The sequence below is a fragment of the Agelaius phoeniceus genome (genome assembly GCF_051311805.1).
Source record: "Agelaius phoeniceus isolate bAgePho1 chromosome W unlocalized genomic scaffold, bAgePho1.hap1 SUPER_W_unloc_2, whole genome shotgun sequence".
Lineage (NCBI taxonomy): Eukaryota > Metazoa > Chordata > Aves > Passeriformes > Icteridae > Agelaius > Agelaius phoeniceus.
Window position 1 is genome coordinate 5,425,676 of NW_027509867.1, and position 25,219 is coordinate 5,450,894.

The 25,219-nt window shown below is 51.5% G+C and overlaps 1 protein-coding gene across 1 annotated transcript in view; it reads left to right on the top strand.

The window, feature by feature from the left end:
* LOC143692679 (uncharacterized) overlaps nucleotides 1–25,219 on the top strand; it is a 468,458-nt gene that overhangs the window by 23,399 nt on the left and 419,840 nt on the right. The window contains exon 3 of the mRNA XM_077172924.1: nucleotides 2,433–2,684. Coding sequence (XP_077029039.1) covers nucleotides 2,433–2,684 — 252 coding nt within the window. The remainder of the gene's footprint in view (nucleotides 1–2,432; nucleotides 2,685–25,219) is intronic.

A 25,219-nucleotide genomic window follows, 5' to 3' on the forward strand; every position in this document is an offset into this window, starting at 1 on the left:
TAAACAAGGAGATCTAAAGCTGCACCATTTACTGGGATTTGGGGGTGAATTTGGGCTTGGTTCAATGGAATATTTGAGAGGATTTGGGTGTTCTGAGGCTGTCAAAACCAGGGGACATAGCCACAACCTCATACATGTGTTGGTAGAATGTGTTCACCTGACTCCATCTGTTCTCCAGGAATTCTGGTTGTCTGTCCCAGTTCCTGGCCTGGGTCCCCCCATTTGGGGTGTTCCCTCAAAGTGCCCAAATCACTGCTGAAGTGCCAAGCTGCTCCTGGCTGGGGATGTTCCTGTCCACCAACCTCTCCTGCTCAGTGCCATGGGAGGTGGGAGGGGTTTTAGGGACTCCTGTGGGGACTGAGAGAGGCTCTTGTGGCTCTTGGGAGAATTTGTCTTGCTGGGAGAGGGTTTGGGGGCCTTCTGGGAGGGTTGTGAGGATTTGTGTGTGTTGGCAGGGCTGTGTGTTATGGAGAGAATTTGGGTGGGACTTAGGGGAGATGGGAAGGGGTTTTGTGGTTTTTGGGGACATTTGCATTGCAGGGAGTGGTTGGGGGTGTCCTGGCCAGGAGCTGTGGGGTGGTGCGAGGGGACTGGGAGTAGCTGTAGGGTTGGGAGGGGGTTTTTGGGTGGTCGTGACCTCCCAGACCCCCAAAGCAGCCACCAGACCCCACCCCACGAGATACTGCCAGGGGTCAGGGGCTCCATGTTGGGGTTCATCCTCCTGGTGCTGCAGGAGAAGGTGAGGGGGGGTCCTCAGGGACTGTGTGTGACCCCCCCTAGAGCATGTGTGACCGTCCCATCCTGGTGTCACCTCCTTGTCCCTCCCCACAGGTCTCCTGCCCCAGCTCCTGCTCCCCCAGAGGGAATTTGGGGAGGGGGCAGAGGGGGTGCACAGCCCCCACTGGGGGATGACCCCAGCCCAGCCCCTTTGTTCAGCATCAAGCTGGGCTCAGGGCTGCAGGAGGAAGAGCCGATGGGAAGCAGATCCTGCAGCTGGGACAGTGCTTGGGGTCAGGGCAAGGTCCTGCCCTGCACACCTGGCTCAGGTGTGACCCTGCCCCGGCAAGGGAGCGGGACATTCCCATGCCCACGGATCAGGGCTGGGAGCAGCACTTGGAGCACGGACATGGAAATACTGGGAGCGACTGGGAGCACACTGAGGGCTACTGGGAGCAACTGGGAATGATGGGTGAGTGCTGGGGGCAACTTGGATATACTGGGAATGAGTGAGATCGGCCTGTGGGCAACTGGAACCATGCTGGGCAACTGGGGTGGCTGGGAATGAGCATGCTGGGGGCAACTGGGATATACTGGGAGTGTCTGTAATGATACTGGAGGGGACAACACTGGGAACAGCTGGGACCATGTTGGGAGCAACTGGGGGCAACTGGGAGTGACTGTGTCTATACTGGGGGCCAGTGAGATCATACTGGCAGTGACTGGGACCGTACTGGGGCAAGTGGGGGCAAGTGGGATCATACTGGGTGGAATTCAGACGACATTGAGTGGGACTGGGATCATACTGGGAGTGACCAGGAGCATGCTGAGGGCAGTTTGGACAATGTTGGAGACAACTGGGATATACTGGGAGAAACTGGAACTGCACTGGAGGGTGATTTGCAGTAGCTGTGAGCAACTGGAATCATGCTGGAAGCAACTGGAAGTGGGAGTGACTGGGAGCATGCTGGGATCAACTGGGATATACTCAGTGAGACTGGGGTCACTGGGATCATACTGGGAGTGACTGGAACCAGGGCAATGGCCTGGGCTGGGTGATGTGGGGCCTCAGGGAGCACAGGGAGCACTGTGACACTGCAGGGCCTGATGGAACCAGGGGGACATTGTGACACTCTGGGCCCGCCCTGGCCATGGGGTGTTTCAGGAGCCCCGGGGTGCCCAGGGCAGCAGAGCAGAGCCCCTGCCTCAGGGGCAGCAGCTCCCTGGGACACCCTGGGCGGGCAGCAGGGGATGCCCAGGGAGAAGAGGAAGCCAAGGCCCAGCGCCCCAAGGGCAGCACTGGCTGAGGGACGGGGCAGGAGGGAGAGGCCAATGCTGGGACAGTGCCAGGGCTGCCCAGCACTGAGCCAAGGTTGTGTGACATCACAGGGGGCTGTGTGACATCATAGTGTTGGCTGTGTGAAATCGCAGGGGTTGTGTGACATGATAGAGTTGGCTGTGTGACAAGCCACAGCTGGCTGTGTGACATCACAGACTGGGCAGAGACATCAACTGGGCTGTGTGACATCATAGAGTTAGTTGTGTGACATCACAGGGAGCCTGTGTGACATCACAGGGGTGTGTGGCTGTTTTGAGAGGCTCCATGGCACAGGAATGCAAGGGAGAAGAAAAGCTACAGAGATCCCACAGGAGGAGGGGCTGCAAACCCAGCCCAGGGTGCTCTGAGGAGGAAAGACCCACCCTGAGGCAGGAAGGTGGACAGAGCTTCAGCCAGAGCTCAGAGCTGGTGGTCCATGAGCAGCTGCACAATGGGGAGAAGCCCCACAAGTGCTTGGAGTGTGGGAAGAGCTTCAAGCAGAGCAGCACCCTGATCAGCCACCAGATGATCCACACTGGGGAATGGCCCTACGAGTGTGGGGAGTGTGGGAAGGGCTTCAGCTGCAGCTCAGAGCTCATCAGGCACCAGCGCATCCACACTGGGGAGAGGCCCTATGAGTGTCCCCAGTGTCAGAAGAACTTCACCAGCAGCTCTCACTTGACAGGACACCAATGGAGGCACCGGTAAGAGAAGCCCTGCAAATGCCCCAAATGCATGGAAGAGCTTCATGCACCGCTCCATCTTCATTCCTCATTGGAGACCCCACGTTGGGAAGAGCCCTGGGGATCCATTTTCCCTGTGATCCTTGCTGGGAAGACACCTGTACCTTTTGTTGCCCCTGCCAATGACAAGATGTGCGAATGGAGAACATGATGGTCTGGCCAGGGCCCTGTCATTACATTCACTCCCACCTCAGGTCATTGCCAGGGGCAGGGAAGGGACTCTCTCTCTCTCTCTCTCACCCCAGGGAGAAGGGTGTCCTTTCCAGACAGGATGAAATACGTTGCCAGGAAGAGCCAGTTGTTGATGTTGTAGTTTTCTCTGTAAATAGTTTTATTTATCCCTCCCATTATCAATATTGTTTCTGTTCCTATTTGTTCCTTATCTGGTTGCTGTTCCCAATAAATTGTTCTTATCCCAGCCCAGGATCTTTGCCTTTTGTGCTTTCCATGGCAGGCGGGAGGGCAGCGAGGGCAGTGCAGTTGTAGCGGGAGCAGGAAATTGGGGAATCCCATTCCTGAAGCCCGGCCCATGGAAAGCGAGCATCCCAGCTGGTGCCAGCCCTGGTGGCCATGGCAGCAGCCTTGGGAGCGGGTCCCTGGCTGGGGCTGTGGGAACCTCTTCCCTCTGGTGCCCAGGGACAGGAGTGGAGGGAGCGGCTGCAGCTGAGTCGGGGCAGGCTCAGGTTGGATGTCAGGAAAAGGTTTTTGGCCAAAGGCTGCTGGGGCCCTGGCCAGGCTCCCCAGGGAAGGGTCCCAGCTCCAGGGCTCTCTGAGCTGCAGCAGCGTTTGGCCAGCGCTGCCAGGCCCAGGCTGGCATTGTTGGGGTGTCCTGTGCAGGGCCAGCAGTTGCACTGGAGGATCCTGATGGGTCCCTCCCAGCTCAGCCAATTCTGTACTTCTGGGATCCCATCAGCCTGGGGATGGGGCTGCCAATGGTTGCCATGGCAACGGGCTCTGGCTGCAGGCCTGAGCTGGTGTCCATGGCAACCACCCCTGGCATGGGGTCTCCATGGAGCTGCCAAGGAACTGAGCATAGCAACAGGGGACTGGTGATGGTTGCCATGGAAACTGACCATAGCAACAGGGGGCTGGTGATGGTTGCCATGGAAACTGACCATAGCAACAGGGGCTGGTGATGGTTGCCTAATAAGGATCAGATCTGTCACAGGCCCTCAGAGGGGCTCCATGGGGACATTCCAAGAGTCTCCAGGCTGTTCCAGAGCTGGAATGTCACAGGCAGAGACAGGGGCTCCATGGAGACCTCCCAGGGCTTTCTGGGATGGTAAAGAGCCCTGTGGTCAGAGGCAGTCACAGCCATCCCATGGTGACATCCCAGGGCACCTTGGGCTGCAAAGGCACCCATCTGTCCCACGCACTCATGGGGACTCCACGATGACATCCCAGGAGTCCCCAGGCTGCCAAAGAGCCGGGATGGCCCAGACACTCACAGGGGTTCCTGTCATGGGCACAGTGGGAGCTTCAGGCAAAGTTGATTAGAGAAGCTCCTGTTGGGTCACAAGGTGCAGAAAGGATCCCCAATAGCCCCCACAGATCCCCAAATGTCACAGTTTAGTCAGAGATGACACAGACTCAGATCAGAAGGCTAAGGGCTAAAAGCCACCTGTTTTCTCAATCCTCTTCTTTTATATCTTGGTTCTCTACAGGTGGACCTCATTGGTCATTTAATCAACACATTTCACATGATTGGCTGATTAAGAAAACACCCTTCAGTAAACAACTTAATGGAAAAAAGCCAACTTATTTCAAACAGCCTTGGGGCACCAGTTATTGACGTTTGTTTTAAGTTGGGCCTTCTTGGGGGCTCGCTGGGTGGGAGAAACCCTCCTGCAGCAGTTCTGTGCCAGGTAAAAGGAGATGCACAGGACTTTTTTGGTCTTCAGCTTCTTGTTTATTGATCTCTTATCTAAAGTTTTGCACGCTGTCCACACCAGGCTCAGCACACTGGAAAAGCACTGCAAAACGGCTCTGAAATGGACAGTTTCAAGGTCTTGTAAAGTTTTTCTCATCCAATTAACTCTTAAAACATACGTTATTTCTATTTATCTACCAATAACTCTGCACTGTGCTTGCCTTGACCAATCACCCTGTGCCACCAACACTGCAGAAAATGGAGTAGATGACGTAGACAGGGACTACACCCAAATTCCTGCAACTTGCTTCCTATCTACACCATACTAAAAGTCCCAAAACCTAGATTTCTCACCCTAGTGACATAGTATACTACCCTCTCATCTATTTCAAAGTTTGGTAAATTCTAATCTGTCTCAAAGTCCTGGAAGTCCTCTCCATGGGTGAAGGTTAAATGCAGTGTTTCTCTGGGGCTCAGGATGCCTCAGAGCAGACAGAGAAATATTCCCTGTGGCCTGGATTCCCACACATTTCACCTCAAATCCTTTAACCTTTAAGATTTTAAATTACCCAGAAATGATCCAGGTAAGTAGAATAAGAAGGAGAAGAAATAGAGAACAACAGGAAGACAGAAGATCCATAGAAACACACACACATGGGTACCAACTGCTGGGGTTCCAACATCACCAACAGAGGAACCCCAGGAGAAAGCAGGATCCACACCCTGGGTTGGCCTCGTGCTCCGGCTTTTAACCCCCTGGGCCTTCATGGCCCCGCCCCTGGGGTGGGACTGCCAGCTGCTTGTCCAATCAGAGACAGGGTAGCACCAGCTGCTGCTGTGTGATTGATTGATTGATTGATTAACAGCTGGGCCAATCAGAGCTGGGTTAACATCACCCCCTGCTGTGTGATTGACAGCTCTGCCAGGCAAGGGCTGGGGGCGGGGCTCTGTCCCTCCACAAACCAAGGCCTGACCCGGCCCTGGCCCCACACGGGCATTCCGAGCATCCCAAGGTGTCTCGGGACATGGATCTCATCCAGCCTCTGACAGCGACCACGGTGACACTACGGAACCTCATGGAGCCATGGGCCAGTTGTGACAATGGAGATCCAAGGAAACAATGGTGAGACTGTGGAATCCAGGAATCATGGAATCAAGGAGACCATTGTGCAAATCATGGGCCCTATGGAAGCAAGGATCAATGATCAAACTGTGGTTTGATTGTGATTGATTTAAAATAGAAACAAGGAGCCATTGTTTGACAGCGGGGCTGTGTGGGGCCAATGGGCCCTTGTGACTCTGTTGGGGCTCCTGAAACCAAGAAGCCATTGTGACATTGCCAGACCTCATGGAATCAAGGAGACCATTGTGACAGTGTGGGGACCCATGAAATCCATGGAACATGGGACAGGTCTGCCTGGCTTGGCCTCCTGGGGGCTGTCTGACAGGTCCCACTGAATTTGACATGTCAAGGGCCACTTCCCATCTGACTATGAAGCACTGGGGCTCTGTACTTTTATTCCTATGGGAAAGAACTGTCTTTCTTGTCTAGGCACCCATGGCCAAAATTGGGATTCTGTGTCTAAAATTCCCTATATCCAAGGGTTACTCCCAGAAAAAATCTGCCCATACAGTCAAGTCTGGCCAGCCTTGGCCTCTGGTGACTGCCTCTCATCTGCCCCTGCACCACTGGGGCTCACTTGTTTCCTTCCTATGGAGACCATTGTGACACTGCGGAGCATTGTGGAACCAATGGGCCATGGTGACACTGCAGGCCCTTGTGGAACCTGTGACACTGTAGGAACTTGTGGAACCAAGGGGATCATTGTGATCCTGCAGGGCACCGTGGATCCATGGAGAGCATTGTGGCACTGCAAGGCCCCATGGAATCATGGAGACCATTGTGACACTGTGGGGCCTCATGGAAGGAAGGGGCCATTGTGACACTGTGGGAACTTGTGGAACCAAGGGAATCATTGTTGCACTACTGGGCCCCAAAGGAACCAAGGGGCCATTGGACACAGCCAGGCTTCATGGAACCAAGAGAGCATTAGGACACTGTGGGGCCTTGTGGAACCATGGAGACCATTAGGATCCTTAAGGAATTGTGTAACCAAGGGGCCATTATGACACCTGAGGGCCTCATGGGAGCAAGGAGCCATTGTGACACTGCAGGGCCCTGTGGAACCAAGGGAACATGAAACAGGTGTGGCTGCCTTGGCCTCCCAGGGGCCACCTGACAGGTCTGGCTGACCTTGGAATGTGGAAGGCCACTCCCATCTGCCCCTGAAACACTGGGGCTCTGGGTTTTCCTTGGTATGGAAAAGAACTGTCCATTCTTTCCAGGTATCCATGGCCAAAATTAGGATTCCACCTCCAAATTTCTGTGTATCCAAGGATTGCTGCCAGACAAAAGCTGCCAGGACAGACAGGTCTGGCTGGTCTTTTACTCCTGAGTGCCAGAACTCACCTGTTTTCCAAACACTGGAACGGGCTCTCTGCTTTTCTTTTTATGGAAAAAATCATCCTTCTCCAGGCACAAATGTCTGAAATTAGGATTCCGCATTCATAATTTTGAATATCCAAGGGTTGCTCCAAGCAAACCTGCCAGGACAGGTCAGGCTTGCCTTGGCCTCTGGTGGCTGCCGTTCATCAGCTCCTGAAACATGGGGGCTCCATGCTTTCCTTCCTATGGAGACCAATGTGACATTGGGAGCCTTGTGAAATGAAGGGGCCATTGTGGCACTGCAGAGCACCACGGATCCAAGGGACCATTGTGACACTGTGGGGCCCCGTGGAACCAAGGACATCCCTGTGGCTCTGTTGGGCCACATGGTCCCAAGGGACCAGAGCAAAGCAGCAGTGTGGGAGTTAGCCCAGCTGTAACTCAGAGTCAGACAGATTTTACTCCAAAAATCTGGGCGTAAGTTTCAAGCCCTGGGAATCATTCGTTTAACTTAGGGTGAGTTTGAGAGTTCCCTTTAAGCCTTTAGTGTTGTTATGCTGAGTTGTCCAAGTTCTACTCCCCTATTGGTTATTTGTTTCCCTTATACAGAAACAAGTACTGTTCCAGAGTGTTCTAGCCCCAAGTGTACATGTTCTTGCTTCCCCTTTGTCTCGGGTCTTAGGATCCTGCCCCTTGTACTGTGCTCAACTTCTCCATGTTTATTGTTTTTCACCCTGTTATTAAAGTTCTTTTTGGGCAACTCCATCGAACCCACTCCTTTTCATTTCCACCACCCTCGCCCTGAAGTCAGGGAACCAGAGAGGTTTGTCACAGCCACCCTCATTGTGACCTTTGGCACCCAAAAAGGGACCATGACACTCAGGGCTCCCTGTGTCAGTCACGTCAGCTGGGGTTAGCTGATGGATAGGCCAGGGCTCCCTGGGATTTTGGATTGTGCCAGGCCCAGCAGATTCATTGTTGCTTTGAGGGACCTTGCCCAGGATCGGCAGGGACAGAGATGGTTTCACCTGCATAGGATTGCAGGTGGGTTTGGGGAAATGCAAGACATTTATTGCCCATTTTGCCACTGTGTTTGTACAATATGCACCCATGTCCCATAACTGATTTGGGGTGTTCTGGTGGCTCTTCCCCGTAAGGCAGAGAAAAAAAAAAAGGCAGTCAGATGTCCAAAGTAGAAAGGAGCATACATGGATGCTTCAATTCTAACTGATCATGACATAATATTTTCAAAGTATGAATCAAAATCAATCATGAGGTGGATCATTAAAAATTTTCCAGACGCCTCTGCTGATGAAATTCATACCACTGAATTTTGGGACTCCATGGGAGTTAAAAGGGACCCCATTGCACCCTGCATGCTCCCCATCTTCCACACCATCCTTGAGACCCTTCACCAGCAAGCAGTGTGCTGAAAACTCAATCCGTTGGTCACTCCTAACTCGGGACTTCCCCTCAAACCTGCCTTTCTCAGACCTTCCACGATGGTCCAAGATGGCAATGACCAGGCTGTCTTGGAGCATCATGCCCTGGAAACTCAAGACAGAAGGAGCCTGAATGTGGCTCAGGAGCCCGACCATCCTCCCTCCATCTTGGCTCCTCCACTTCCTGCTACCACAACCTTCTCTTCTGCCCTGAATGAACTTCCAGACTCCACCCCCACAACTGTGGGTCATGCCCCCACTGTCAATCATTCCACCTTCACCCTGGGCCATGCCTCCAGAACTCCACCCTGGAAGTCCACCATCCTAAATCAAGGCCCTTCCTCCCCAACACCTGATAAAATGGCAGCGCCCTCTGCCTCACCCTCCAGCAACAATATAACCCCATGACCAAAGATAAAAAGCCCAGCTGTCACACTATTTCTAATCTGAATGTTTTTGCTCCAAGTTATTCTTCCTCCCAGGAAGACAGTTTGGACTCCCCAGAGCCACCTCGCCCCTCAACCCCAGAAGATCCCTGGGAAAGGATCTGGAAGGAAGCAGTTAAGGAAGGAGACTGGCAAATAGTCTCAAAACTCATCGTTGCCCCCGTATGTTATGAAAGAAGGGGGCAGAATCCCAGGGATCAGCCATTGGTTTATGGGGAAATCAAGGATCTGTGTAGGGCAGCTAAAGACCATAGGAAGGACTTACCTTGTTTTAATGGCCTAATGAGGGCCATGTTTACAGCACATGTCTTAACCCCCTATGATTTAAAATATATTATGACCATGTTGTTGTCACCTATAGAATACATCCTGTGGGAAGGGGGATGGAAACGTTTGCTAAATTAATTAATAGAAGACTGTGCTAATAATGAGGCAAGGGCAGAATTGACAATCAACCATCTAGCTGGAAAAAGACAACACAGCCTACCAGATGATCAAGCAGCAGGTATCCCCAGAAGAGCACTGGATGATATAAAAAAAAAAAAAGTTTTGAAAGCTTGAATCCAGGTACCGGATGGTACCACCCCCAGTTTGGACTATGTAAACATAAGACAAGAACCTGGAGAGCCCTACATGAAATTTATTGATTACCTTAAACAGGCACTAGAGAAACAAGTCCGGAATGAAAAGACTCAAAATTAATTACTAAAATCGTTGGGGGTAGCCAATGCCAACCTGGAATGTAAGAAAGTGCTGTGTGCCCTTCCACTAGAGCTGGAACCCCCACTCCTGCAGATGACTGAGGCCTGTAACTGCCTCAGAACAACAGAACACAGAGCAGCTGTACAAGCCCAGGCCTTTGGGCAAGGAGTTGTAGAAGCCCTAGGGGCCATGAAATTCCCCTTTAAGGAGTCCCAGCAACATCTACAGGGCCCAAAAATATGTTTCCAGTGTGGTCAACAAGGACATTTTAGAAAAGATTGTCCCCAAGGAGGAGGGGCCTATCCGGTCACTAATGGATAATCAACATCAAATTAGGTGGAATTTCTCAAAAGGTAATTACACCAAGCAGCCAAAAACTGCCATTGGAGTGCAAGGTGGCCTCAGGCTATGGCACAAATGTTCAAGCCAATGATGCCTACAATCGCTGAATTGTACACCCATTACAGGTAATGTAGCCCTAAACTCCAGCACCTCATCTCCCATTTGCCAACCACCTTACCACCAGGGGCAAAATTGAAGTTGGTGAGTCTGGAATCTGTTGTTTTAACTGATTCTTTTGCCCATGAAATATCAACAGGAGAGCTGGGGCCCGAAGATCAGCCCTGTGAACTATTAATTTTAGTAAACTACCAATCAAGCGCTGAAGGATTTTTTGTATTGCCATCCATACGATCAATGTCCTCACAATGAGAAATTACAGTGCTGGCCCTGTCTCCCAACCCACCTTGTTTTATACCCCAAGGACTAACAATTGCCCCAGCAGGATGCTGATGACGCTTCAATAGCGATGTGATAAATCATGATTGACCAAAAATCACCTGCACTCTGGAACTGAACAATGAAAAGATTGTTTTGACAGGGCTTGTGGACATGGGAGCAGACGTGACAGGTATCTCACGTTCCAAGTGGGCTCCTAACTGGGTGTTTACAGCTACTGCAGGAATATTGTCTGAGATGGGAGGTGACCGTGATAGTGTCCGACGTGCAGAACTTATTAACAGAAAAGGACCTGAAGGCCAAATTGCCACAATGAGACCATTTGTGATAAAGGACCTTGGTGTATCCCAGATAAGAACATCAAGCCCTACTTGTAGCCACTGAGTGTGGATTCTGCAAAGGAACCCCCAAGTTCACCCAAAGACAAAACCCACCAGACAGTGACTCTAGCACCTGGACTAGACAATTCTTTTGAAGATGATACATAGGAAGCTTCTACCCACATTCCTCAGCCTGTTTGCAACCATGCTCCTCACAAGTGGATGGGTAGCCCTCAAAAACACAAAGCACAGTGTACGGATAACTCCAGCAAAAGCCATGAAACAAGACACCCTGTGCCTGTCTGTCACTAGCCCTGATGACCCCTTCTCCACCTGCCTACTGGGGTTGCCTACAGATGTCTGGCCAATACCTGAGGGTGCCATTTTCAGTATGCCAGGGGACAATCCTGATGGCAAATAGAAGTGCAACCCTGTTGGTGCTTGGGACTATTGGACCCAGAAACTCCTGCATGCACCACTCGAACTCAGGGGGTAGAAATTCTCAGCTCTGTAAAAATGGACTTTTGTGTAAGGTTTTATTACCATCTGAAATGGGAAGAGGGTGAAAGACACAAAATTACAAGAAAAAAAGAAACTATCAGGAGAGATATCTCCCCATACCATCCCACTTACAAAAACCACAGCTGATGGTGTAATTACACCTCTTCCATAATTTCTTGGTCCAGTAGCTACCCACTCAACTTGCTGCAGGGTGTGTTTCTTATTTGCAAGGATAGAGCATGGCCTGGTGTCACTTCAGACATCAAAGGCAGACCTTGTAGCTTGGGGAGGCTTACCTTGCTGGCACCCAACACAAAAATGATTAATGGCCAGAGAAACAGAGCAAAAAGATCTACACACTACTTTGAATCTGATTGCAAAAATAATGTCATCTATTGGAGTCAAAACAAGAGAATAGCAGCCTCCATGTTACTACCTTGGGTGGCTGCAGCTAAAGCTTTAGGGCAATCAGACCATCCTGGGTGCCTGTTAAGTAAGCAAACCAATGCTGCCTCCCTCACATTGAGTGGCTGCTCTCAGACACAGAGACCATCAGACACGCCACCTTGCAGAACAGCGATAGAGTTTTTACTCTGGGCACATGGGCATGGCTGTGTAGACTCTGAGGGCATGTGCTGCATGAACCTCTCCAGCCACAGCGAGTCAATCCACAAGAGCATTCAGGTACTGAAGGAAGGGTTCAAGAAGCTTCAAGTAGAAAACAAAGACTGGGTCAATAAACTCTTCCAATCCAAGGGACTAAAGGGTTGGATGATGTCTAGCTACAACAGGACTCTTCATTCTCTTAGTGCTTGTTGTTGTATTGTTAATTGTCCCATGTTTGCTTGGATGCTTTTAGAAAGTCTTACCAAATTCTTTCAATTCCATCTTTGTGTTAAAACAGAAAGGGCTAAGATACCCAACACAGGCTCCTCATGGACTCCTTGGAGGAGAGAATTGGAGGCCAGGATGGCACAAAAACCTCTCAGACACTCAGTGTGGGAAGGAAAATCCTTAAAAATAGCTAAAAGTATTCTTAGATCCAAAGTACCTTAAAAACCTTGAGTATCTCAAGGCATTACTGAGCACCACTGAGTGTCAGTACAAAGCTCTCCAGGGACTCATTAAAGCAGATAATTGGGGCCATGATTGCACAAACCTCTCACAGAGTCTGTATCAAAAGGGAAACACCAACTACCTTCAAATAACTGGAGTACCTTGAAGCATTAATGAGCCCCACTGAGTGTTGTTACTGACAAAGCCTCTCCAGGGACTAATTACAGCAGATAATTGGAGGCCATGATTGCACAAACCTCTCAGAGACTCCAAGGCAAAAGCCAAAGCCAAAGTCCTTTGAAAATCCTGCAGTCCCTGCAGGGAGCATGAAGGAGCCCCCAGGGCCATTGCTGAGCAAGGCTCCCCAGGGACTCCTTGCAGCAGATCCTTGAGGCCACTGGGATGTGGGCTAGGGGGGGATGCTGAGGGCAGCACAAGGGGCTGCCAGTGCCCAGCCTGGCTGGGGCTGTGCCAGGAGGCCCCAGGGCCTCAGCACAAGGTGTCTCCTCCCAGCCCTTGCTGGCACAGACCCTGCTGTGGCCCAGGGCACCAAGACTTGGCTTCTCTTTGTCCCCACCTGTCATCCCTGCCTGCAGTTCTCTGCTCTGCCTGGGGCCTGGGGACACTTGCTCAGTCGTGTCCCTCTCTGGGACCCATTAAAAGTCCAAGAAAGTTTGGAGTTGGATTCTGCCTTGGAGTTCTGGAGAGGTTTCTTCAGCTGCCTCTCAGGGACTGATGTTCAGGGCCTGAGCACAAAGGCCCAGAGGCTGATTAAAGTCCTTGTGCTGTGTCTGTGCTGCTGAGCTGGGCTGGGCTCCTGGCACAGAGGCAGCTCCTGCTCACCAAGAAGAGCTTCAAAAGCACATTTCTCTTGATGAGCAGCTCTTGTGCCAGCCCAGCAGGGCTGGGGCACTGCCTGCAGCCAGCCCGGGCACAGCCCAGAGGCACAGAGAGCTTCAATCAGTCAGGGCTGGGAAGGGGCTGAGAAGTGCCTGGGGCACAATCACTGCCAGCCCTTGGCACAGGAACCTCTGGCTGCAGGACAATGCAGCTGCAGCTCCTGGAGCCATCTCCTCAAGCTGGAACATGCCAATGCCTGCAGAGCCTGTGAGTACATTCTCTGCTTGTCTCTTGTGCAGAGCAGCCAGGGGTGCCCAGGGCTGTCCTGCAGAGCAGGGTCCTGCAGCCCAGGGCGCTGTGCTGGGGCAGGGACTCTGCTGCCTGCCAGGGACAGCTCTCAGCCAGCCCTGGCAGCTGCTCCCAGCACTGGGGGACAAGATCTGGGTGGCAGGAGACAGCTGGTGAGGCTTGGGAGTGTTCTCCTTGTGTGGGGAGGATGCTGCATTGTTCAGGACTGCTCCCAGCATGGCATTTAACTGCAGAACATTTCCAAGTAGATCATACAGGAAGCACAGCAAGGCAGGGGCTGCATAAGGGGGAAAATCCTGCTTTTTTAATTGACTGCTCTAGCTTGGAAATTCCACATAGATATTCATCTTTCAGTTCGGGCTGAGAAAAATAAAAACTTCTCTCTGATTTGAGTAAACCAGGCAGCAACAGCAAATCACCACAGGACCCCTTAGAGGCAGCATCAGTGTTGCTTTTCCATCCTCCTCAGGGTTGCTCTGACATTGCCATCAGAGCCTGCAGAGCCAGAGCTGCCCCTGGGCAGTGCCAGAGCTGGGAGGGCTCTGCAGGGCAGAGCTGAGCCCCCAGGGCTGGGCTGGGCTCTGGCAGCACTGGCAGGGCCCAGCCCTGGGCACAGGGAAGCAGCTGCTGGCAGGGACAGCTCCAGGCAGCAGAGCCCTGGGCAGGCAGTGGGGGGAAAGTGCCCCCAGGCTGTGCTGGGATATTTCAAGTCCTCTCCACACCCAACTATTTTATGATTACTTTTTTTACAGATCCCCATGCCAAGGCTCCTTAAATGTCCAACAGCAGCTCCATCAGGCACTTCCTGCTGCTGGCATTGGCAGACACGCGGCAGCTGCAGCTCCTGCACTTCTGCCTCTTGCTGGGCATCTCCCTGGCTGCCCTCCTGGGCAACGGCCTCATCATCAGCGCCGTAGCCTGCGGCCACCACCTGCACACGCCCATGTTCTTCTTCCTGCTCAACCTGGCCCTCACTGACCTGGGCTCCATCTGCACCACTGTCCCCAAAGCCATGCACAATTCCCTCTGGGACACCAGGGACATCTCCTACACAGCATGTGCTGCACAGCTATTTTTTTTTGTGTTCTTCATCTCAGCAGAGTATTTCCTCCTGACCGTGATGTGCTACGACCGCTACGTGTCCATCTGCAAACCCCTGCACTACGGGACCCTCCTGGGCAGCAGAGCTTGTGCCCACATGGCAGCAGCTGCCTGGACCAGTGGCTTTCTCAATGCTCTCGTGCACACGGCCAATACATTTTCCCTGCCCCTGTGCCATGGCAATGTTCTGGGCCAGTTCTTCTGTGAAATCCCACAGATCCTCAAGCTCTCCTGCTCCAAATCCTATCTAATGGAACTTGGACTTCTTGTGGTTACTAGCAGTTTATCATTGTGTTGTTTTGTGTTCATGGTTTTCTCCTATGTGCAGATCTTCAGGGCTGTGCTGAGGATCCCCTCTGAGCAGGGACGGCACAAAGCCTTTTCCACCTGCCTCCCTCACCTGGCTGTGGTCTCCCTGTTCATCAGCACTGCAGCATTTTCCTACCTGAAGCCCCCGTCCATGTCCTCCCCATCCATGGATCTTGCCCTGTCAGTTCTATACTCAGTGGTGCCTCCAACACTTAACCCCCTCATCTACAGCCTGAGGAACCAGGAGCTCAAGGCTGAAATGTGGAGACTGATGACTGGATGCTTTCAGAACCATTAAACAGCTGGCCAGTTTCTGCAAATCACTTGTAAAAAAAGTTATCTTTGATCCTTCTTGTTGATTTAATTATGGAGGTTCTTTTCCTTTGTTTTAGTATTTTCATATTGCCAACAAAGAAATGTCAATATTTCTGCCATTTCTCGTTTTGTTTCTCTCCACCTTCCCTGTAGCCACAGACTGTGTCAATGAGGGGTTGTGCTCTCAATTGCTTTAGAGGAACTAAAGGATCTCCCAGCAGAGTTTTCTGCAGAGATGCCCTTGTGTTGCCTTGTCTGGAGCTGCAGCAGCAATGTCTGTGTGCAGAGCTGGGGCAGATCAGTGCTGGCCCAGCAGCTGTGCCCAGCAGCAGCAGCAGCAGCAGCACTTGGTGTTGCCAGTGCTGCTGCCGTGGCCCTGCCCCGCTGCCCTGGTGGCCCTGGTGTTGCTGCAGGGCCTGAGTGCTCTCGGGGCCGGGCACAGCCCTGGGGGTGGCAGTGCTGGGGCTGCAGCAGGGACAGGCCATGGGCACTGCTGGGGCAGCGCTGACGCCTCAGGCCAGGCCCTGGGGGCTCCAGGCTCCTTGCCCAGGCTCTCTCAAGAACACGGCCAGGCCAATGCTCAGCACAGAAACCCCCGTCAGCAGCCCCAGGCTGGCCGTGGGCAGGCTGGGGGCAAACAGCATGGCTGGGGCTCTGCAAGGGCCCTGGGCCAGACGGGAAGAGCAGCAGAGCAGGGGCTGATCCATGCCCAGTGCGCTGCACAGCCCAGGGCAGCGTCCCAGAGCGTCCTCATGCAGCTGCCAACAACATCCCCCCTCTGCAGCCCTGGCCTCTCCCCCAGCTCACGCAGGTGCCCCATCCTTGCAGGCACAGACACGGCAGCACTGCCTCAGCAGCCCCTGTTTGCATTGCACACAGCAGGGCCAGCACCCCCATGCTGTTGCTGTGGGGACATGAACCTGAGGGAGCACAAATGCCATCAGCCCCTGGGGCCAGCAAGGCCTGCGGGACACCAGGGAAACCACTCAGCTTTGTCCTGGCCTCTGCACTCAGCCAGAAAGTTTGTTCCCATCAGCTGGGAGTTTCCTGTGCCACTGCAGACGCTGTTGCTCAGAGCCAGGGCTGCCTGGCAGCCACCCCCAAACTGCCCTCAGCATTTCCTTGGCTGCACCTTTGCCTTCTTTACTCTTCCCTTGTACAAATTACTTCCCATTGCCCAGCCCTGTTCCCTGCCCTGCAAACAGCCCATCCATGGTTGCCCTTTCCTCTCTGGCCCCACTCCCCATTGCAGTTCCTGCCTTGGCCCCATGGGAACGTCCCTTGGGCAGCAGGATCATCCTACAAGTGCTGCAGGAATTGTCTGCAGGCTCCTGCAGTGCCTGCTGCTGCTCCCTTGCCAGAGGCACCCCAGGCCAGGGGGGCACATCTGGGCTGCTGTGTCTGCCTCTGGGGCTCCCTGTTCTGGGCAATGAGGAGGAGCTGCAGAGGCTCTGCAGGACTGACAGGATGGGCTTTGGGGCTGGCAGGAGAAGCTTAGGGACCTGGGCTGCTGGAGCTGCTGAAGAGGAGGCCCAGGGCTCATCCTGCAGCTGCTCCAAGGGTGGTTTCAGAGAATCCCAGAATCAGCAAGGTTGGAAAAGTCCTTGGGGATCATCAAGTCCAACCTGTGCCCTGACACGGCCTGGTTTCTCCTGAGCCTCCTCTTCTCCAGGATAAACAACCCCAGCTCCCTCAGTCACTCCTCACAGGACTTGTGCTCCAGACCCCTCCCCAGCCTTGTTGCCCTTCTCTGGACACGCTCCAGCCCCTCCATGTCCTTCCTAAATTGAGGGGCCCAGAACTGGACACAGCACTCGAGGTGCTGCCCAACCAGTGCTGAGCACAGGGGCAGAATCTCTGCCCTGCTCTTTCTGGCCACACCATTCCAGATCCAGGCCAGGAGCCATTCTTCTGTCCTGGGGGGTCTCTCTGGTGGTCCCTGGTGGTTGTGGACCCCAATGTTCCAGTGGGTCTGGCTGAGCTGGCAGGACACTGAGGATGCTGAACTTCCAGTTCCCCTTCTCACACAATGGGCATTGTGTGGTTTCCATAGGACTGGGGATGTGGAGAACAAGCTCCAGGTGTCAGCTCACCTGGTGTAAGCAATTGATCATCTGGTAACATGAGGTCATAGAGTGGGCTATGACATCACAGAGTGGGTAATGTGAGGTCATCAAGCAGCTGTGACATCACAGACTGCTTCTGTGACATCACAGGTCAGATGTCTGACATCACAGGGCAGACTATGACATCACAGATTTGGCTGTGACATCAGAGACCAGCTGTGTGACATTAGAGAAGGGGCTGTGAGCTCACAGAGCAGGCTGTGACATCCCAGAGGGGCTGTGTGCCATCCCAGCAGGGCTGTGTCAGGTCACTGGGTTGCTCACTCGGCCCCAGCTCCCCCTCACAGTTTCTTCCAACAAGTCCAATGCTGTCCATGCCCAGTGGGGTCCCTGTCCCCCGGGATCCCCCCGGCCCACCTGGAGCCACAGCCTCCACCAAAGGATGTTCCACAGGATCCAGCCCAGAGCCTGACATGGGCACAAGGGGCCAGGGCTGTGTGACCAGGACATCAAGGACGGGGATTCTCCAGGTCACTGTGGCCTGGCGTGGGTTGCCCAGGGCAGGAAAGATGTCTGGCAGCTGGAGCAGGGTCTGGGAAGGGCCTCCAAGGTGGGGCTGGAGCCCTTGGGCTGTGAGCAGAGGCTGAGGGGGCTGGGCTTGTCCAACCCAGAGCAGGGAAGGCTGAGGGGCTCCTCATCCCAGCCTGGCAGTGCCAGCGAGGAGGGGATGGAGAACACAGAGCCAGGCTCTTCACCGGGGGCCTGGTGGGAGACAAAAGCCAATGGGTGGAAGGGGAAAGAGGGGAGATCAGCCAGGACAGGAGGAGATGAAATGAGTCAGGCTGGTTTCAGCATTTCCTCAACACCAAGAGCAGCCTGACCTCCCTTCTCCGTCCACCACTGACAGCTTTGCAAATCAGGAATTGTTGGAGCTGTTTTGCCCCCACTCCAGGATGAGCATCCTGATACAAGTATGTAATTGTGTTTATATCTATTACAGAACGATGTTTGTTAAAATTAATTTTAGTATGTAAATCACTTGTGGATGGTGGACTCCTCAGTTGCTGCTGGGACATTGTGCATAGCTCAGGGAAGAGTGAGATTTTTATTAAATTCTGTCCTGTTCAACCATGGTCTGTTTGCCATGAGGAGAAACTTTCTGTGCCTCTGAGTCTCACCAGTTCCTGACCCCCAAAGGACACAAACCTGATGAGTTGTGGTTCCCACTCCAGTGGTGGCACTTGCACCTCCCTCCATCCCCAGAGCAGAACTCCCTTGTCCCAGAGAGTCCCTGGCAATGTAGGGATGAAGGAAACAGGACAGGCTGTGGCGATCAGGGGCAGGGCAGAGCCAGGGAGAAGAATGACTTTGGCATTTGATGGAGCTGTGCCTTCCCTTGGCTTTGTTGGCTGACAAGAAATGAACATCCCTCTGTGTCTCGGGCAGCTCCTTCTGCAAGGAAAGCAGGTGGGAGTGGGAGCCAAGGAGCTGAAAGCTGCAGGTGCAGCCTGGGCTGGAGGGAGTTGAAATTTGCACAAGGCTGCTCTGAGTGCCAGGGCTTGGATGCGGGAAATGGTGGGGTGGGGGTAGGGACAGAGTCTGATTGATTGTCAGCCATGAAGGGTCTTGATTTTAATATCCATTCAAACTGCATGAGGAGGTACTTGGATTCAGTGTCAATTGGAGATTGCACATATCATTTAATTAACAGGGGAAAAATCCTAAACAGGATCTGAAAAATCTTTTCTCACTGTCTTTTTAAATATATTGCATTCACTCTGGATATACTATTGAGATCTGTCTAATTAACCACAAAGGATTTGAAAATTAAAATCAAATGATTCCCAGAGGCTTGGCTTGTGCAGGTGTTCTGAATGTTCATGAGCCCTGGGACACTGAATTCCTGCACTGAAGAGTTGAAGGCTGAACAAGCCTCTGGAGCAGTGAAATTCAGCAGCAGCCTCCAAGTTGCTGAGGATGTCAGCAGCCCCCAGTGAGGCCATCCCTGCCCAGAGACCGTGGGGGAATGGGCAGACAAGGAGAGCGTCCCTGGGGCTGGGGCAGCACAACTCAGAGGCACCAGCGGCTCCAGCTGGGCAATGGAGTGTGGAATGTGGCTGGGAAAGCCCTGCCTGGGCTGGGCCAAGCAGGACACACAAGCCCTGACTCCCATCCTGGAAACAACTCTCTCAAGGAGACATTTAAAAGGAATTATAATTGTTTGTGTCCTTTCAGTTGGGCTCCCTGGAGAAATACCAACAAGAGATTCTCAGGAGCTCTAAAGAACTAAACAGCCTTTACTGGTGACTTTAGAAAATCAGAGAAATTTTTGGAAAGGGTTTTTTATGACATTGTAGTTGTTTTGGTTTGTTAATTTAAATTTTTTCTAGTATTGAGATTTCTTAATTAATGTATTGATGAATGTGGTGTGTTTTAGTGTCAGTTAAGTATTTATGTATTTATTTTGTTGTGAGATAGGATTAGCAGAAAGGTAAAGTAGGCTTAAAATTCCAAAAGGGATAAGGAAAATTTTATTAAAAGTAACTAAAAGAAAAAAAAATAGTAAGAAATAAAATAAACTCTTTAGAACACTTTATTTTTCTTTACAATGTTTTCTTTTTATGATAATGTAAAGAAACTAAATCTAAAATTTCTAGTTAGTTTACTATTTCTAGAATAGTCTTTTTTTAGTTGACTTAGGGAGAGAAGTTTTTCTTGTTAAGGTTATGGAGATTTTTTTACAAGAGGAAAAAATAGGAATTTGTGGTTCTTAATTTTGTCATGGATCACAGTAGTCTGGGGAACTTTGTTATTCTGAAGTTGGTTTTTGTGCTACAAGCTGTTTAACAGCTTGTTGATGGGCCATGTTGACTCATGGGGTATTGTTTTAAAGATGAATTCTTTAAAGGTATAAGTTTTTATTATTTACTTTACAAACTGTTTTTATCTCTGGGACTAAAGTTCTTCTCTAGGGGGTAGTGGATTAAGTTTTTTTTTTCTGTTTAAACTTTTTATGAAATTACAGGTTTTTTTAAGTTGTTTATTTTAGTATGCAGGTTTTTGTTTGATATTATTTTGAATACTTTTATTTTTTTATAGTTTTATGTGTTATAAAGTAAAAGAGTTTTTTCATTATAGTTTAAAAGGGGAATTTTAATTTTAAAATTAAGATTTTTTCCTTCTTTTTAATAAGAATTTAGATTCTTATTTACTGACTTTGATGGTTTTATGGGTATTTATATGCTTATATTTTCTTTTTTTCTTTTACTCAATGGAGCAATGAAGTATTGAAAGGATTAACATGTGACCTGCCAGTAACTTGTGGTGGAAGTTGTGGTTGGGTTGTGTTAGGATTGGTTTTATGGTTGGTTTTGGGTTTTTCTTTGTGTTTAATTTTAGTTGTAGCGTTATTTTGTACGGGTGGTAGGTTGTAGGGGCTTTTGGTTTGAGTTGTGTTGGGGAGAGGGGACTTGATGGTGAGATTTTAATAGCTGTGGCTGGCTTTGTTCTGGTTGGGGTTTTGTAGCCTCTTTTGTTTTCCTGTTTGGGAGCTGTTGGGGTTTGGTTTGGTCAGAATGGGGCCAATGGGGAGGGGGCAGCCTGGGGAGGGGGGAAGGGGCTCAGCCCATGGCAGGGTTGCTTGGTTTGGTTTGGTTTGGATTGGTTTGGTTTGGTTGAGATGGGGCCGGGGCCAGGGCCTGCTACTTCTTTGTTGACTGGAAACGAAAGAGGAGGTTCCTGGGTTTTTTCATCTTTAACATTTGTGTTTAACAGAAGCGTGTTCAGTATCTCAGTAGTTTAACTTTTTGTGTAATTGACAGTCTGTTATGTATTACTTTTTAAAATTCTTCTCATGTCAATTTACAACAGATATTCAATCAACAAAAAACACTTCTCAAAGCATTGACTTGGGCCATTCAACTTCACAAACTCTAAGCCTGTTCAATTTAAAGTTAATCAACATTTGCAGGAGCACAGAAACAGAAGAAGAAGACACAGAAAGAGAAAAACACAAAAAAGATTTAGAGAAGCACACACAGCTACCTACTCCTGGATTCCAGCACTGTTCAGATGGAAAATCCAAGAGGATGCAGGGTCAAGATGTGTGCTTGCCTTGTGGTCAGCCTTCAATACCCCTTGGTCTCCCTGGGCCCTTCCCCCAGGTGGGGCTTGGGCTCATTTGGTCCCTCAGGAGCTGGGCTGGGGCTGCAGAGGTGGCTGTGGAGCATTGCCTGTGCTGTGCCAGGGACTGGCAGCCACTGCTGGGCTGGGATAGAGGCTCTGGGGGGATTGGGCTTCCAGGGCAGGGCAGGGCAAGACTGGACCTGCCCCTTCCTCCCCCACACACAAAATGTTTTGAGCCAACAATCTTCTCCAGTTTTTCACAACAGGGAATGTTGCAGGTGAAATCCCAATTCTGGCCGTGGGTGCCTAGAGGAGAAGGACAGTTCTTTTCCATAGGAAAGAAAGCAGAGAACCCAATGTTTGAAAGGCAGGTGAGAGCCTCAGTAGTCCAAGGCCAGCCAGACTTGTCAGGAATGGCAGATTTTGTCTGGGAGCAGTCTTTGGATATAGGGAATTTTGGAGGTGGAAGCCCAATCTTGGCCATAGGCTCCTGGAGAAGCAGCACAGTTCTTTTCCATAGGAAGGAAAGCATGGAGCCTTCCCCAGTGGTTTGGGGACATATGGGAAGTGACCCTTGTAAAATCACTGCAAGACAGACTTGTCCTGGCAATATTCCTATGGGAACAATCACTGGATATAAGGAAATTTGGAGGTGAAATCCCAGTTCTGGCCATGGGTACCTGGAAATGAAAATCTTTCCCATAGGAAGGAAAGTACAAAGCCCCATTGTTTTATTAGCAAAAGAGAAGAGACCCTCAACATGATAAGGTAAGCTGGACCAATCAGGTGGCCCCTGGGAGGCCAAGCCAGACCTATTCTGAGTTTTCTTGCTTTTATGGGGCTCTGCAGTGTCAGAATGGCCCCTAGGTTCAATAAGGCCCCACAGTGTCACAATGGTCCCAAGAATTCCATGTGGCCTTGCAGTGTCACAATGGTCTTGGACGTTCCCCAGGCACCACAATGTCATGTAACTTCTCTGTTCCATGAGCCCTGCAATGTCACAATGGACCTTTGGACCCTCGGGGTTTGCTGTGTCACAATGGTCTCCTTTGGCTCCACAGTGTCACAATGGACCATTGATGACAGGAGGCCCCTCTGTGTCACCCCGGAGCTTTGCTTCCATGCAACCCTGCAGTCTCAAAATGAACCCTTGGTTCTATGGGGTTCCACAATGTCACCATGGCCCCTAGGTTCCATGCAGCCCTGGAGTGTCACAATGGTCTCCTTTGGCTCCACAGTGTCAGAGTGGTCCACTGATGACATGAGACCCCACAATGTCACCTTCGACCTTTGGTTCCATGCAGCCCTGCAGTGTCACAAAGGCTTCTTGTTTTCATGAGGCCCCACAGTATCACAATGGTCCTCTTGGTTGTGTGGGGACCCCAGGGTCACAATGGTCTCACTGGTTCCATGAGGGCTCAGAGTGTTAAAATGCTTTGCTTATTCCATTGGGCCTCACAGTGTCACAATGGTCTCCTTGGTTCATGGTGCCCCACAGTGTCCCTATGGCCCCATGGTTGTTCCGTGAGGCTGTGAAGTATCTTAATGGTCTCTCTATGGTTCCATGAGGCCTTGCAATGTCACAATGGACCTTTGGCTCCATGAGGCCCCGTTGTGTAGCAATTGACTCTTGGTTTGATGCGGCCTCTAAGTATCTCAATGATCCTTGCATTCTATGGAGCCACACAGCGTCAGTAACGTCCCGTTGGTTCCATGAGGTCCAGACATGTCACAGTGCTCTCCATGATTCCATGAGGCCCCACAGCGTCACCATGGTCCCTTGGTCTCACAGGGCCCCACAGTGTCACAATGGCCCCTTGGTTCCATGGCCCTGTGCTGCTGCATTGCCCCCTCCCCTTCTCAGGCCGCCCTGCCAGATGAGAAATGCTCCTTGGGGCTCGGCCTTGGCCAACAGCCCCTGGGCTCAGCTCCTCTGCAGCTCATCACAAACACTGTCTGCTCCAGGCACTGCTGCTGCCCAACCAGCTCCTGCTTTCTGGAGGAGCAGCCCTGGGAACTGGTTTTGTTCCCTCAGTGGCACAACATCCCTGTTCTCACTCTGCCAAAGAAAGCTGTTGATGCCAAGTGTGGCCAGGATGAACCATTGCTGGGACTGAAGCCCCTCTCTTGGGGCCCTGCAAACAGCGCTCCAAAAGGAGCCCTTGGAGCTCTCCTGGGCCAGTGACTCCCTCTGAGTGGGGCCTCTCCCAGCCGGGAACTCTCCCGTTTGCTGCACTCAGGGATCCCCAACAACGACGGAGCCTGGGCCGATCCCCCCACTCCTCCAGGCTCAACCCTTCACCTGCTGGGGAGATGCCAAAGGATCCACGGGGAGCATTTCCTGCCCTCAGGGGAATTTCTCCCAGGTGCCTTGCACTGACTCTTTGTGTCTGTGTGCCCACAGGAGTGCCTGTGCTGGGGAAATGTGGCAGAAATGCTGCTCTCTGAGGGGTTTGAGTGCCTTGGATAGCTGAGTCAGTCAGGCCTGTAGGTCACATTAAATCAAAAGGTCTAAGCTAAGTTAAGTGCTGCTAAGCGTTGTTCTTTTGCTAAGTTGTTATGTTTAATCTAAATTATAAGCTAAGTTGAATATTGTTATATATTATTTCTCTATTAAATTGCTACATCATAGGTTTTAAGTTCGGTTCAATACTGTTTAGTGTTGTTCTTTTGCTAAATTTTGAAGATGAAGGTGTCACTTGAGGTTAAGTTATAAGTTACGTCCTGTTAAGTTTGAGCTCAGTAAGATTTTGGGCCATATTCCTTTTATCCTTGCCCTCACTCTCCTTGTGTCACACACACAGGGAATGTAGTCGGTTCATTTCTGGTTTGATTGCCTGGATTTTGTTTGGTTGTTTTGTCATTGCTTTGTTTCCTTGCTGTGCCTGAAGTGTCCAGTCAGGAGCAGAGTGACTCTTGACAAGGAACTTTGTGCTGCTGTCCCTTAATATTAAATCTGGTTTTTGCTGATCCCATGCTGGGGATTTTTTCAGCGCTCTCAAGGCCTTGTTGGTACCAGGGTGAAGGAGCCCTGGCCCAGGCTCTGGCCCTGGGGGACACGGGGACGCTGCCGGGGGGTCCCTGTCCCCCTGTGCCACCCCCAGGGCCCCAGCCCCCGTCCCCGTGTCAGGCTCTGGGGTCGATCTCGTGGAACATCCTCTGGGGGAGGCTGCGGCGCCGGGGGCGGGGGGACCTGGGGGGACAGGGGACCCCACTGTGCACGAGCAGGGTTGGACTGCTCTGGGGGGAACTGTGAGGGGGGCCAGGGCAGAGTGACCTCCCCAGTGACCTCACACAGCCCCTGTGATGTCACACAGCCCCCGTGATGTCACACATCCACCTGTGATGTCACACAGCCAACTCTGAGATGTAACCCTATGATGTCATTCAGCTGCACTGTGATGTCACAGAAGCCTCTGTGACGTCCAAATGTCACCCTATATTATCACAGTTTGTTCTGTGACGTCACAGCCTGCTCTATGGTGTTACACAGCCAACCAGTGATGTCACAACCCACTCTCTCATGTCACAGAGCCTTTCTCTATGAAGGCAAGATCTGCTCAATGGCCTTACACTATGATGTCACAGACAGCTGTGTGATGTTTCAACCCCCTCAGTGATGCCACAAAACCCTCTCTGTGATGTCATACTGCCACTCTGTGATGTCACAGCACACACTTTGACCTCACAGCCCCCTCTATGATGTCATACAGCCATGCCATGATATCACAGCCTGCTTTGTGATGTCACACAGTCCCCGCTATGATGCTGTAGCTGCTCAACCACCTCACACAAAGAACTCTGTGATGTCATAGCCCAATCTGTGACCTCACACAGCGCACTCTGTGCTGTCAG